At 36.9% G+C, this 15538-nt stretch overlaps 1 protein-coding gene across 3 annotated transcripts in view; it reads right to left on the reverse strand.

Annotated features, from left to right (window-relative positions):
- The window catches only part of Prex2 (phosphatidylinositol-3,4,5-trisphosphate dependent Rac exchange factor 2), a 301586-nt gene that overhangs the window by 135601 nt on the left and 150447 nt on the right, over nucleotides 1–15538 (reverse strand). For all 3 annotated transcript variants that reach the window (XM_076924369.1, XM_076924368.1, XM_076924370.1), the window contains exons 26-30: nucleotides 4456–4635; nucleotides 2601–2695; nucleotides 1924–2006; nucleotides 1131–1221; nucleotides 391–519 (exon numbers count right to left, since the gene is read on the reverse strand). In XM_076924369.1, coding sequence (XP_076780484.1) covers nucleotides 391–519; nucleotides 1131–1221; nucleotides 1924–2006; nucleotides 2601–2695; nucleotides 4456–4635 — 578 coding nt within the window. The remainder of the gene's footprint in view (nucleotides 1–390; nucleotides 520–1130; nucleotides 1222–1923; nucleotides 2007–2600; nucleotides 2696–4455; nucleotides 4636–15538) is intronic.

Genomic DNA, 15538 nt, shown 5'->3' on the forward strand with positions numbered 1-15538 from the left:
CATTAACTGACTCTCACACAGATATACAGAAGACTTTTTTAGGCTTCCTATTAAAAATTAAGCTTCATGTGCTTTTTGTTAATTCCTCATATTTTTCTCTATAATTATTTCTAATTCCAAACTATCAAGTTCACGGTGTTTCATTTGTCTATGCATGATGGTCTGTTCCTTTAGAATCATCTCCATGATACAGTCTGCAGGGTCTTCAAGCCTATTCCTCCTCTATCTCCTCCTGCCTCACCTACTCCATTCCTCTTATTTGCTTAGAATGGGAATCACTGCAAAAAGCAATGGAGCATTACAAGACTCTGGTTTTACAGGCTTTTAAAGTGATTATCACTGATACCACTGTATCACTGTATCACAATGTTCCTTGCCTTTCCTACTGACCTTCAACATATTTTCTGATGCTCTGCGCAAGAGCCCGGACGCCGCTGGGAAGATTCCAAGGATCCTGCTTGAGGTGGAGCCGCAACCTCCTAGGGCAACTCAGCTTTGCCTCCATTTCCTGTTGGAATTCTAGTCAAATACGGAAAATCTCACATCAATGTCAAGGCCACTGGCTTCATAATTTGCTTGCTTTTGTCCATTTTACTGTTCTAGAATAGCATTTATAATTTTTTTAGTGAAATTACAACAGAAAGTGTGCTACCTCTAAAAAAAAATAAATAAATAAAGCTCATTGCTATTTTCTTGAGATAATCCAACCAGGAAGCAATTTTAGGCAGAAGCTCTGTTGTAAATACTGAAACAGAGATCTGCAAAGGCTGTTTTGCTGTGCTCTGTTTGACGCCTACCTGTCAATTCAACACTTGTGAGCCCCTTCCCCTACATGGGATATGGCCAGCTAGGCCATTTTCCTCTGCAAAAAAAAAAACCCTTAAGTCTTCTGTTACTTTAATTCATGCCTTTCTGGTTTTGCCTCTAGAGGAATTAAGTGCTTTAAACTTTTAAAGAAACATAAAAAGTTTAGAAAAGATAGTATAGTGATTGTTAATATTTTTCACAAATGATCCAAACAGAAATAGAGAATTATGGAACAAAAACAACAAACATTATCCTCTTATATTTTTCCTTTATGACTATGTTGCCTATTTTACGCTATCATCTGGTATTTATGTCAAACATACCTTGTAATCCTCGACCTGGGGTGAGATACTTGGTTTGCTCAAAGGCCCTTACAACAGCTTGCCCTTTCAAGAGGTTGGTTATTGAATCCATCTATCAAGGGTAGATTTCTGAGTGTTATATGAATCCATTATACATAATATATATGATTATGTGAGTATAAACATATATATGAATATATCTTATAAAATATTTTCTTAGATAAATGGTTCTGAAAACTCACAATGCGAGTGACGCTTATCATTAAGCAAAATATTATAATAAACTCATCCTCTCACTTAAATATTTCCAATTCTTCCTAGACCTTTATAAATTGATAAACAGTTACCAAATAAAAATGCACTTCACCAAAGTAAGTGAAACTTTAGAACTTACTTTTAAAAAACCCAGAATTATTTTCAAAGTGTTAAAACCTTCAATACTATACATTTTAATTATGATTATGAAACATTTTATAAAATCAAACTCCTAACATGGAAGTCCAGACAATTGTGCAATTTTTAAAACTAGAACTAACACTAAGCAAGAAGCCAGGAAACATTCAGAAAGCTTAAAAATACTCCTGAAGGCATCTCCTGTGTGTGCAGTACTTTTTAGTTTGCTGTACAGTTGTCTATAAAACACTTGGTATTTACAAGCATCCTTTAGGTTAGTTGTTGTAAGAATGCCTCTTTTAAAGCAACAAAGACCAAGAGACAGATAGAGACATTTATAGTCTTTTTCCAAGCTCTTTGCATTTAAAGATTTCTAACCTTTAATTTGGGAAAAAAAAGACCCCCAACTCTCCCATCACACCTGGCTGAAGAGCTGCTCCAGGCAAGTATGTATCTTGTCCTGTTTATCATGAGATATCCGGACACTGATAGGAAGCTCATCACCTATATGAAAAAATAAGACAAAACCCCCATCCCATTTTAACACATTGAAATAGTTTCATATGTGATAACATACAAACAATTAAAAATGAGCTCTCATCCCACATCAGAAAAAAATGGTATCACATCTCAGAGAGCAGAAAAGTCAGTTGGATCATAGTCCTGAAGTAACCAGAGGAATGCCCATCACAGGGAGCAGAAAGCATCAACCTGTATTTTTCTCACGTCCCTTTTCCTTGTTGACTATATATAAGGTTCTCAGGTATCTGTGCCTCCTAAAAAACATCCTTGGGCTGAAATGTCTTCTCATACTCCTCCCAAGCATGCATGTCCAGTGTTTTTACTAAAACTCATTTCCAGTGTACCTAAACCTTTCACAATGAACAGGAAAATCAGAAGCTATAAGTTAAATAACACTTTTAAATGTACTGTTCTTATAACTGGGATTTGGAAACTCGCTTTATCGGTCACAAGGCAACGGCTATGAAGAATGACTAATAAAATTGAAGATGCATGTGGATTCAAGAAATTAAACTCCCTCTTACAGGCATCTTGGACATTACTAACATCGAAGAACAAGCTGTCTACCACACTCACCTGAGTCCATCTCATCACTGTGGAAGTAGGAACTGCACTGGCTGCTGCAGATACTCGTGAAGGAGGCAATGGAATTCCTGTTGCTGTTGCAGTCACTGCAAAAAAAAAAAAAAAAAAATCCATATGTTGCTTTAAGAACATGCTTGCCCAGGTAGGTATTCCACTGCGAATGCAAGAGAGGGATAGTAAAAGTCAAACAGGAGCAGAGCAGAGGGATGTAGGAGTCATAATGAAACTCGTTGCTTTGTATGCTAAAGAAAGAATGCCCATATCTTCCTGCTATTTTTTACCATACAAACCTGTGCCTCAGACACATGTATAAGTGTGTTCTGTATAACATTATGAGAAAGAGAGACCTGTCCAGGTCAATTTATCAGAGTTTTTAGAAGCACTCTTTCAAATTCAAACATTTCAAATTTTCTTGTTTTATAATTGATTCCTGAGTAAATTTTTGAAATTGTCTGGTTATAAAACCAGGAGCCAGCCTACCTAAGATTCTACATTATCTATTTAATAACAGTGGTTAGATAAGTTTCTGACAAAAACAAAGCCTGTTTCATAACTTTTCTATTTTAACCCTTTCTGGTAGTTTAAACACTAACTTATTGGTGACAGGTGACAAACACCTAGAGCTCCCCAGAGTAGTAACCTCATCTGTCTCCAAGGACAACACAGCACAGTAAAACACTAAAAATGAAGAATGTCTACAGAAAGAACATTTTCAGTGTTGCTCAATATGAAAATAATTTGGGGTTTAGAAACAGCACAGGAGAATTTTTTTTAACCCCTTGGAATAAGAAAAAGGGACTTGACTTTAAATTCCTATTTAAATTTTCTATCATAGTCCACAGGGAGACTGTGAGGGTAATTTTAATTATCTGATAACTGGTATGTGAGGTACAAAGTATTTTTAGAAACATCGTTTCCCAGTGAAAAGAAAGAACAGACTCCTATTGTGGAACATGCTGGTACTTTCAGAAGGTAGAAGTAAATGAAATAGTACCGGTGTTTAACTCATTATTGAATTTCCAAGAATAATCAATTTTGATGTCATTGTTAAATCCTCTTTGGAAAAATAAAACTTAGAATGGCAGACCGATTAAGAAAGATAATTACATGGTCCTTATGGGTTAAATGGAGCTCCTAGAAATCTGCCACTCCAGGCTGCTGTAGCAGATTATTTTAAATTCTAAAATGTTAAAACTATGTATTTAAAAGACCATTAATTAATAGCTTACGATAACTCTATGTGATGAGAATAATTTTGATATAATTACTACTTATATAATTTTTCCATTTTAAAATCCTATGAACAAGACTGAACATTGTTTCCTTCAACTGATACAACTGAAGGTCTCACATGAGGCCTCACACTTAGTTCATGTGACTAGCTGCAAAAGTACTCAGTGATAATTCTGGGGAGGTTTTGGAGGAAAAAGCACTTTCAGGGATGGAACTCTTGAGAAGAGCCATTGAGCAGAAAGGGGTACTGAACAAATTGTGTTAACCCAAAATTCTGAAGTTAAAATCTAATACTTAGTACCTCAAAATGTGACCATATTTAAGAAAATAGTCTTTGTAAAGTCTTAGCATGACTACTGTTCCATAAGAAGGGGATCTATAATGGGAGGCCACACAAGGAGACATAGAGGGAAGACGTTGTCCTTCTTCAATGGGTGGTTATTTTGAGACAGAAAAAAAAAAAAAAAAAACAAAAAACAAAAAACAAAAAAAAAAAAAAAAAACAAAAACAAAAACAAAAAAAAAAACGTTAATATGTTTTAAACCTTTGAGCAAAATACCAATTCTCACTCACTTGAGTCTGTTAATGAAATGAACCTGAGAAGCAGCTTACCTGTACGAGTCTCTGTTGCTGACTGTATCATGACCTGAATCCTCTTGTTCATCTCCTGCTACATTAAAACAGACCCGTTTGCTATTTCTCTCTCCCTTCTCGTTGTCGCTATCCATTGGTATCACAGACTCTGTTGTCTTCCGCTCCATCTTAGGAGAATATGTTATTGAAGACAGAAGGCTGCAATGTGACATTTTTTTTAGAACATAAGTGCATGTTTTGAAACTAGCTAAAACAGATAAGTCTTTTATTTGCTAAATGTGATAGCTTACAAATATTTCCAGAAGGCTTCTGTGTTTCATGTCAAATATTATCTGCGTGCAAAATGCATCATAGGAAGCTCAGATTTACTACTCAATACTCAGAAGTAACAGAACAGCACACAATGAGACTAGAAGGCTGTGTTCAAATCCTGGTCTGACCATCTGACCTTTGTTATCAGAACTAATTATGGTGGTTCTCTCTGACAGTTAGATGATGGGAATAAGAAGTACCTATGCCCCATGGCTGCAATCAGAAGAAAAAGGACGTAATGTTCTGGTGTACAACACTTGTTACCTATTCCCTCTTGCATTAGTACCACTAGCATTATAGTGTAGCTACTTCCTCTGAATTGAAATAGGCTCATAAGGCTCAGCAGGTTAAGGAAACTTACAAGGTTCAGGAAGGTCTTGAAACATAACAATTCACAAGTCCTCAGTGAAGGCTCTAAAACCAGCAAAGGAAGGCTAGAGAGAGATGAGCCTTCATATGGAGCTGCTTTCAAGCTCTGTGGGAAGTTCCAAGGATGCAGTTTTTGTTAGGCATCACACCTTGCTAGAACTGGCCTTTCCATAATGCAGCCATGAGTCATCCCTACTCCTGAAAGTAACTTTCGTGCATACATCCCCATAACTAGCCCAAATAAAACCATTCTTTTACCAGGATAGACTTGAGTAGAACCAATTCTTTGGCCTGGCGTTGGTACTGTATTGGGAGTTCAGACACTAGTTTCTGCCTCCTCAGGAAAAGTCGTGCAAGGAACTACTAACTGCAACCATTAGCCAGGCTTTAATAAGCCTCCCTGACTTATCCTCTTAACTTAAAAACAAAGATACCCTCTGAAGTCTGTCTTCACCATTAACTATTTGTTAGAGAGAATTGATCAGTGTCTCCCTGTTCTAACAGGCAGGCACCCTGGACACACTGGATTAAAGATACTAAGCAGGTAGACATTCAGTGTAAGGCTAAGAGGACGTAGGGCTACTTGCATTCACAGTCCAGCCAGGATGAAATGCACAAATCTGCCCAAGAAAGAGTTCTCAGTTTCGCTCAAGGGTATAACGTCTTGAGTTGGTGTAAAAGTCAATTGCGATTCTAAGGCTAAAAGTTTGACTATGTAATGCTTCTGTTAGAACCATCAAAATTAGGCAAAATTAAAATTGGGTTTTATTATCGAATAGCATGCTACAAACTTACAAGATGAATTAAAATACACCTGAAATAACAGCCTATAGATGATTTTTCTACCCAATAATCATAGTGACATTTATAAAATACCTATGACACTCAGTTCCAACCAACTGCACTTTATCTGTATACTCATTTGTTCATAAAAATGCAAAACATTCTCTTTTTTTTGGAATTTCAAGACAATAATGCCCACACCTCTCATATACATTTTATATAATATATCAAATCCAATGCCATACATTGAGTAAACCTAGAGAAAGAAATTTTACTGATGAAAAACATGTTGGGATCTTGGTAGTGTAAATACAGTCTTCAACAAAAGCCTCTGCCTTGTTGGAATGTCAATTTCACCGGCAGGAAGCAAGAAACAGCTAGCTTTATAATTCATCGAATGGGGACAAGCACACATTTCTAGAAAATAGATAGAAGAAAAGATGGCGCCGTGCTTGGGCATGGCTCAACCGTAGAGCACTTGCTTGCTCAACGTGTGCATGGCCCACTAGAGTCAACTGACAGCTACAGTTCACATAGTTTGCTAGGGAGATGTCTCATGGTGCAATGATGCTTGGGCAACATGTGGCATTTTATAGTTTTAGACACCGGTGAAAACTGGAGAATGCCCTTGTGTTGCTCAAAACTCCCTATGAACATTTTCAATAACCCAAAGTGATCAATTATTTTTAAAGAGTTTCCCTATATAAAAACATGCTTCTTTGTTTTGTAAGACAGACTGTACATTTATTTACTCCTTCCTCCACCCCAAAGATGGAAACATTAGACTAACTCCAATTACCCAAGCTCCTACTGTAGAGACAGATGAACTCTGCATACTAAGCAGGAAAGGCATGCAGGAGTTCTCATCTGCGCTTGTGGGTATTTTAAATTAGAAGTCATGGAGCTGAGCATAAATAGTGTTCTCACAGTAATAAGAATTGTATTCAGATTTTAAACAGTTGCAATGTGCTTTTTTTCTGACCCTCTGAGAATAAGTATTTAAGCTTACAAATAAAATGAATGACGGGGAAAAAATCACAGACAACATTTCTAGATTCTGAGAAGCAACAATAAAGCACATATATAATTTTGCACATATATTTTTGTGTGCAGGCAAAAAATATTCCCTTTCCTTTCACCCATTGAGAACATGCAGCTATCTACCAAAGGTCCAATTAATTGATTTCTCAGCAGAATCCTACTCCAGAACAGTTTCCTACAGGTTAAGCACTGATTGATGAAGACTTTTGGGTATTGTATCACACATCTGCCTGTGTTCTAAAATATCATCATCATAACATCTAGCTCTGGTTGAGTTCTCATGATAAAAATAGTGAATATGGACTAGTTATTAATTCACTTAAGTCCAATTTATCATTCTTAAATTTAATTATTTAAATCGCTTAAGTCTACATTATAAGTAGGTGTTAATTCTATTTTAGCAGGGGTTGTTGCAATGATAGACATACATTGTTACATTGTCACGTACGTACATACATACATACATACATACATACATACATAAACACACACATATACATACATACACTTTATAAATTAGACAACATTTACCATCTCTGCATGGGTCTTATAAACTGAAGAAGCTGTGTGGTCTCTGGTGTACGTGTCCAAGTGGGAGGAGACATCTTCCTTGTTCTCTGAGGATAAATATGTCTATGTGAATTGCTTTAGCTAGTGTAAGATGATGTGATATGATGTGTGGTTACTTATAGTAGAATACCATATGCCTATGTAAAACCAGCTTATTCCTTTCTCTTGCATAACAATCAGTAGCATTCTAGGTAAAGGGGCACTTGGCTGCTCCTGTCAGTGAGGACAGTGCACAATAGTGACCTTGTGGCTCAAGGTAGACATGAAGAACGAGCAAAAAAATCCTTGTTTCAGGTATTCCTGGGAAATCTTTAATGTCCCTGTGAACAATCTGAGGGATATAATACAGTAATGTTGAGTGGAAAACAGATATCAGCAGAAAGGCTAGAGTGTCCAGAAAGGAGAAGCATCTACTTTCTCCCTATGAATCTTTCTTAGCTTGACCTGGAAAGTCCAAGTGATTGGCTGGTCATGTAGACCTCCTCAGATTCAGAGTCCAACAAGCAGAGCACCTTCATGTAGGACTTTAGTTGTCATTTTTCAGGGATGGAATGTGTACAGTAAAGCTGGAATTCAGTGAGATGCACTTGGGCTGAGTCATGTAGAAGCTTGCAGGCTAGAAAAGCGCACTTGATACTACTGTTGGCTATCTGGGTCTGTGTGTTCCCATATCCATGGACTCAATCACCAACTACACATTAAAAATATTCCTTAAAAAAAATCCTACCTGCATTGCACGTGTGCAACATTTTTCTCTGTTATTCCTTAGACACTAAGATATGACAACTACTTACTTATATTGTATTAAGCATTATAAGTAATCTATAGGTGATTTGATATGTAAAAGAAAAAGTGTGAGTTATACATAAATCTTTTGCCATTTTGTGTAAAGCATTAGAGCATCTTGAGATTTTGGTATCTGCCCAGGGTTTAGGGTACAATCTCCATTGGATACCATGTAACAAGTATAATTTAACTACAAGTAATGCTGTGTATGGTTTTAGCAGGATACTAGGCAAATTTACCACATTGGATTTCTCTGGCATCTGCTGAATGTAGGATGCATCAGAGAGGCTCAGCTGGGCAACACTCTGGTGACACCAGTCCTCACTGGTGATGACAGTGACTCAGTCTAGCATGACATGCAGGGACTTATTATGAGGTATAACAGGCTAAAGAGGTACTAAAAGTGGAGAAAAAAACAGACAGAAAGCGAAGGTAATATTTGGATTCTAGCTTGATGAACTGGAAAGTTAGATGACACTTTGTTGTCAGGGGAAGAACCCTGGTGGGAGAAGGGATGAAAATGGCTTACACATCAGAAAATTACAATTCAGTCTTAGAAACATTTAAATTAGAGGTAATTTGGAAAAACCTTCTCATGCAGCTATCACGTAGAGCTACAATAATGAGACATGTCAGTGAATATAAAAACACAGTGCACCTCCCACAGCAGCACGTGGAGTGATTTTTCGGAAGGTACACTTCTGTTTGTACATTTACGAGCAAAATGGTTCAAACATAATTTCACTGTCACTACTGGAAGTACTTAAGTGTTAACTTCCTGCCGGGGAGTAGCTCCTCACTCAATCTTGGTGTGTCTGCTGCACTAGGGTGGTTCTCAAGGTTCCCATCTTCCATGCACTGCCCACAATCTCCCCATTTGCTGGTCTATGCTAGGAACAATATGCAAGTTTATATCTATTATAAACTCTCATCAAGAATTTTGGACCATTGTCCTTGCTCTCACTTATATCCACATGTAACTCACTACAAATGACACATGTAAACACAAAAATCATTCGGCCTCTCAAGAGTGTAAAAAAAACCACCAAGCCTTCATGAAATTGGCAACATCCCCCTTCTTTCATATTACTGCAAAGAACGTTTATCTACTTTTCATCTGTGGAATTGAAACTAAGTAGAAAGACTTAGTAAAATGTCTACATGCTGATAAGAAAAGATGGAGAGATGGGGTATGCAGATATCAAAGTAAGACAACTTCAATAACAGGTCCCTCATGGGAATAGGTAACCTCGAAAGGCTGACTGGCTACAAGATCTGAGGCAATTTCCCTATTGCTGTCTCAGCATCTGCTTCTTCATCCTCACCAATACTAATCACTACATGGTGAGAAAATGATCTGGTAACAAGCCTTTCACATAATTAGTTAAGCTGAACAACACTGAAGCATCTCTGAATACTAAGGGCAACAGGGAACCCAGGCATTTGGACAACTGTATTGTTTTAAAGAGATCATGCTGCAGATGAAATTATGTGAAAAATGTTTATATTTAGAATTAAATTACATGGTGTTCATGAAGAAGACCAAATTCACTTCTCCAGCTATTGTGTATTTCTTGTTGCTGTTTAAGTAAGCACACAGAACTGGGCAAAGCTTTTCACCATAACAGAATGGAGGACTTTCAACTGAAAATGTATCATCTTAATTAGTTTCAGTTCACTGAAACATAGCCATTGCTAAAATTAGTTTCTTAAATATAAGGATAAAAAAATAAGCAAAGCAATGCCTTATTTCATGGTTTTTCCCCTCAAAAATATATCTACTTGAATTCCTGCCAGGGAAGCTGGTAGGCTGACGAGAGATATCCATCCCATCCTCCGTTCTTCCAGATCGAATCCCCCAGGCTCATCCTTAGCTTTGCAGCAGAATACAGATAGCAGCCCCACCCGCCCCATATCTACTCCATCCCACAGATCTTCTCCTACTAACCGCCTCTGCCAAACACATTGCTTATCCCAGCCCCCTACTCCAGCAGGGACTCCCTGGGAACCCACAGGCCATTCTAGCCAGGGAAGCAGGTAGACTAAGTGAAAATGCTCACCTCTCCCCTCTGCTCTTCCAAATCTCATCTCTCCATCTCACCCCAGCTCTGCAGCAAACGTCATTCTGATGTGGTTGCTCTTCACTCTGCACCCATTTCAAATGTATTAAATAAGCAGTTCCTGGGGAACACCCTTGCTTTCCTTAATCTTGTTATCCTTCCCCTCAGGTCACCCACTTAGCCTTGATTCTAAACAATAGCTTCTAACATTCAGAAACAAAGTTACCTAGAAACCCTAGTATACACATCTATCAGTACCCCAGTAGAGTTTCCTACCAGGCAAAATACAGGCACTGTACTCTTCTAAGAACCAGAGAGGAAACATAAACAAAGGTAATAGACACACATTCAACAAATAGAAAACCAGATATCATCACCTAGAATTACAATCTTCCAGTTCCCACATGCCTAGACACCAGAATAAATACATAATAAATAATAGCCAGGACAATATGTCTCCACTAAAGTTCAGAAATACAACCACAGCAGGTCTTGAATATTCTAACACAGCTGAAACATGAGAGAAAATAAAAGACCTTAAAACAGCTATATAAATATGTTCTTTAAAAAAAAAAAAACAAAAAAATAAACCAACCATACAAAAAAGCCCTCATAGCCCAAAACATCTAGAAAATGTGATATACTATGAAAAGACCAACCCAAAAAAGTGGTAAAGGAGAAAGAAGGAGAAATCTAGATCAAAGAAACAATTTTTTAAAAAAAAAATATATCATCAAAGAAAATTCCTCTAACCTAATGAAGAAGATACCTATCTAGGTAAAAGAAGCAGACAGAACACCAAATACACTGGACCGGAAAATACACTGGACCTTGGCACATAATAATCTAAACACTAAATCTACAAAGAAAAATATTAAAAGCTACAAAAGAAAAATACAAGATAACATATAAGGACAGACCTATTTGAATTATACATGATTTCTGAATGAAAATTCTAAAGGGTAGGAGAGCCTGGAAAGATGTGCTAAAAAGTCCAAAGATGCCAGTCCAGACTACTATAGAGAGCAAAGCTTTTATTCACTATAGATGATGGAAATAAGATATTCCATAATAAAATCAAATTTAAGTCCTATATCTCTAATTACAGCCAAGAAAACAGTAGGAATAAATAATCCCAGAAGACCAAAATCAAAAGAGAGGAAGCTCATACACATATCCATGCATTTGCACACACACACACACACACACACACACACACACACACACACACAATAACAACAGCAACAACAAAATAACAGGAAACAATGAACACTGCTCACTGATAGCTATCAGCATCAAATGGTGTCAACTTTCCAATTTAAGAGAGAGAGAGAGAGAGAGAGAGAGAGAGAGAGAGAGAGAGAATAGAGAAACCGGATCTACCCTTCTGCTGTACCCCCCCCCCAAAAAAAAACACATCTAAACATCAAGGATAAATATTACCTCAGAATAAAGGGTTGGAGAAAAGATTTTCCAAACAAATGGACCTAAGAAACAAGCTGGTGTAACCATTTATAATAATATTGTAATATTTGACAAAATAGACTTCAAGCCAAAATTAATCAATAGATATACGGAAGAACACTGAATAGGAAAAATCCACTAAGAAGGGATTCTGATTTTTAACATCTAGGCAACAAGCACAAGGGCACCCAAGTTGGTAAATTAAACACTACCACAGCAAATCACATTCTGACTGTTCATACTGACAGTGGAAGACTTCCCCAGATGCACGCTCACCAATAGACAGGTCATCCAGAAAAACCAGTGGAGACTGGACCTAACTGACATATAACAAATGGAACTAATAGATACTTACAAAAAATTTAACTCAAACACACAGCAGAATTTACCTACTTCTCTGCACCTCAAGGTTCTCCAATATTGACCACATGACTTGGACATAAAGCAAGTCTCAACAGATACATGAAAATTGAAATAATACCCTGCATCCTATCAGACCATGAATTAAGGCTAGATATCAACACATAAAGAAGCAGGAGAAAGCTTACAAATTAATAGAAACTAAACAACTCTTTGATGAATGAAAAATGGGTCCAGCCAGAAATTAAGAAAAGAACAAAATACCCTCCAGAATTGAATGAAAATGAATATACAAAATACCTAAAGTTAAGGGAGACAGTGACAGTAGTTCTAAGAAACAAGTCCATAGCATAAAGAGCCTACATTAAAATATAAAATATAAAATATAAAAAAACAAACAACTCGAGAAAAGTGAGAAGATCTTATACTAGCAACTTGATAGCATATCTGAAAAATCTAGAATAGAAGAAATCACATCCCAAAGAAGTACATGACAAGAAACAAACAAACTCTGGTCAGAAACCAATAAAATAGAAACAAACAAGCAAAACAATACTAAGAATCAATGAAACAAAGAGTTGTTTAAAAAAAAATTGTAAGAGTGACAAACATTATCCAATTTAAGTAAAAAAAGGGAGATCATCCAAACAAACAAAATTAGCAACAAAAGAGGGACATAACAATAAGACAACAAGAACTCCAAAGAATCATAAAGGCATACTTTATAGATTAATGCCAATACTCCTCAAATTATTTCACAAAATTGAAACAGAAGAAACATGGCCCAATTCATTTTTATGAGGCCCTAATTTGCCTGATATCTAAACCTCAACAAGACCCAACCAAAAACATAAATTTATAGACCAATTTCCCTTATAAACACAGATGCAAAAATTCTCAGGGACGGTTCAACATATATAAATCTACAAATATAATCCACCATATAAAAAAAGCTAACGACAAAATTACATGATCATCTTATTTGATACAGAAAAGGACTTTAATGAAATCAAATACTGCTTCATGATTTCCTGGAGAAATTCTGGATATAATGATGTATGTCAACATAATAAAAGCAGATCACATAACCAACATCAATTTAAATGGAGAGAAATTAAATGCACTAAAATCTGAATAATAAATAAATAAATAAATAAATAAATGGTTGTCCATTGTGTCCCACACCTCCTCAGTTTAAAACTTGAAGTCTTAGCTAGAGCAATAAGAAAACAGAAGATGATCAAGGAGATACAATTTGGACAAGAAGTCAAAATCTCAGAAAATTGTGAATCTATCTACCTCAAGACCCTGTTTATACCACTCCTGGGCATATACCCAATGGATGCTCTGTCTTACTACAAGGACACTCAACTATGTTCATAGCACTTTTATTCATAATAGCCAGAAACTGGAAACAACCTAGATGTCCCTCAACTGAAGAATAGAGTAAGAAAATGAGTCATAGTTATACAATGTAGTCTTACTCAGTTGTTAAAAGAAATAACACCATGACATTTGTAGGCAAATGAATGGAACTAGAAAAAAAAATCATCCTGAGTGAGGTAAGCCAGACACAGAAAAACAAACATGGTATATAGTCACTTATAAATGAATATTAGCTGTAAGGAAAGGGTAACCAGGTTCCAATCCACAGACCCAGAGAAGCTTAAGTGGCAAGCAGAACTCAAGTAGGAGAAACATGAATCTGCCTACATGATATGCTGGAGTAGAGGTGGTGCAGCAATTGAGAGAGTGCCCAACCAGCAACTACCCAAGGTTGAGACCCATGTCAAAAGTCTAACACCACCTGGGAGGCCAGGACCCAGAGGCTTGAAAAACCCAGAGACCTAGGATAGAACCAAACATGAATGACAAAAAAAGTTATATAGAATGGTTCTTTTTTGATGGTAGTATTATTTTAAAGATTTATTCATTTATTTTATACAGTGCTGTGCCTGCATGTGTGCCTGCATCAGATTATGTTATAGATGGTTATGAGCCACCATGTGGTTGCTAGAAATTGAACTTAGGACCATTAGAAGAGCATGCAGTGTTCTTAACCTCTGAGCTCCATGAAATAATTATTAACCTTTTTCCAGTCCCATGAAATGATTCTTAATGATAGTCTGCTATCCTCATAGATTGGTGTCCTGCACCATTGCCGTCAGAGAGGCTTCATCCAGCAACTGATAGAAACAGATGCAAAGACCTATAGCCAAACATTAGGTGGAAGTCAGGAATCCTGCTAAAACTGAGAAGGAAGGATTGTAGGAGCCAGAGAGGTCAAGGACACCACAGGAAAACTCACAGAATCAACAAACCTGCGTTCACAGAGACTCACAGAAACTAAACTGTCAAACAGGGAGCCTGCATGTGTCTAATCTAGGTGCTCTGCATATATGGTATGGTATGATAGTGTAGTTTGATCTTATAAAACTCCTAATAGTTGGTGCAGGCACTGTCTCTGAATCTTCTGCCTGCTTTTGAGACCCATCTTCTCATACTGAGTTGCCTTGCCCAACCTTAACATGAGGGGAGATGCATAGTCTTACTGTAACTCGATACACCATGTTTGGTTGGTATCCCATATCCCTGGGAGGCCTGCCCTTTTCTGAAGAGAAATACAGGCTAAGTGGGTTGGGTGGGGGTGAGGGTGAGGAATGGCAGGACAGAAGGAAGGGAAAACTGCAGTTGGGATGTAATATAAGAGAGAATAATAAATTAAAAATATATAAAAAATGAAGCGTAGAATATGTTCTAAATTTACTTCACATCTGCTAGCAATTCAACAACTTCATAAAGTATATAGGATAAGGGCCTCTATATAACTTTCAGAATCTCCTCAGGTCTAAATATATTAATGTCTACTCCTTGAAAGCATGAGCAAGCATATTCTGTGCTACATTGATTACTTTTCTTATTAATTTCTATATTTTCAATATATTGAAATTTACTACTACTACACTATACATTTACTTCTATGCCTGAGAAATTAAACTTTTCCAAAACCCATTTTTTTCTCCATGGTACTGAACCCCTAGCTGGAGACATAAACACGCAGCAGAATATGACATGCTCCCATGTGGAGCACAGGCATCCTAGGTACCAATGTAAAAAAAGCCAATGAGTCAGGTTACAAAGTAGCTCCTGAATTGCTTCCATCTAATCTTAGCTAAGCTTCCAAGTTATTGTTCCCTTAATTCAATCCGAGTAGGAAAAAAGAATTGATCTTAGAAACACATAGTTTTGCTTTAACTCATTTAATACATGCCAAGTATTTGTTATATGCTATACTATGTACCGCACATGAACATCTCTGCCAAAGACATATTCAAATTGTTTCCCGAACTGCAAAA

Source organism: Arvicanthis niloticus, chromosome 25 (genome assembly GCF_011762505.2).
Source record: "Arvicanthis niloticus isolate mArvNil1 chromosome 25, mArvNil1.pat.X, whole genome shotgun sequence".
Taxonomy (NCBI): Eukaryota; Metazoa; Chordata; class Mammalia; order Rodentia; family Muridae; genus Arvicanthis; species Arvicanthis niloticus.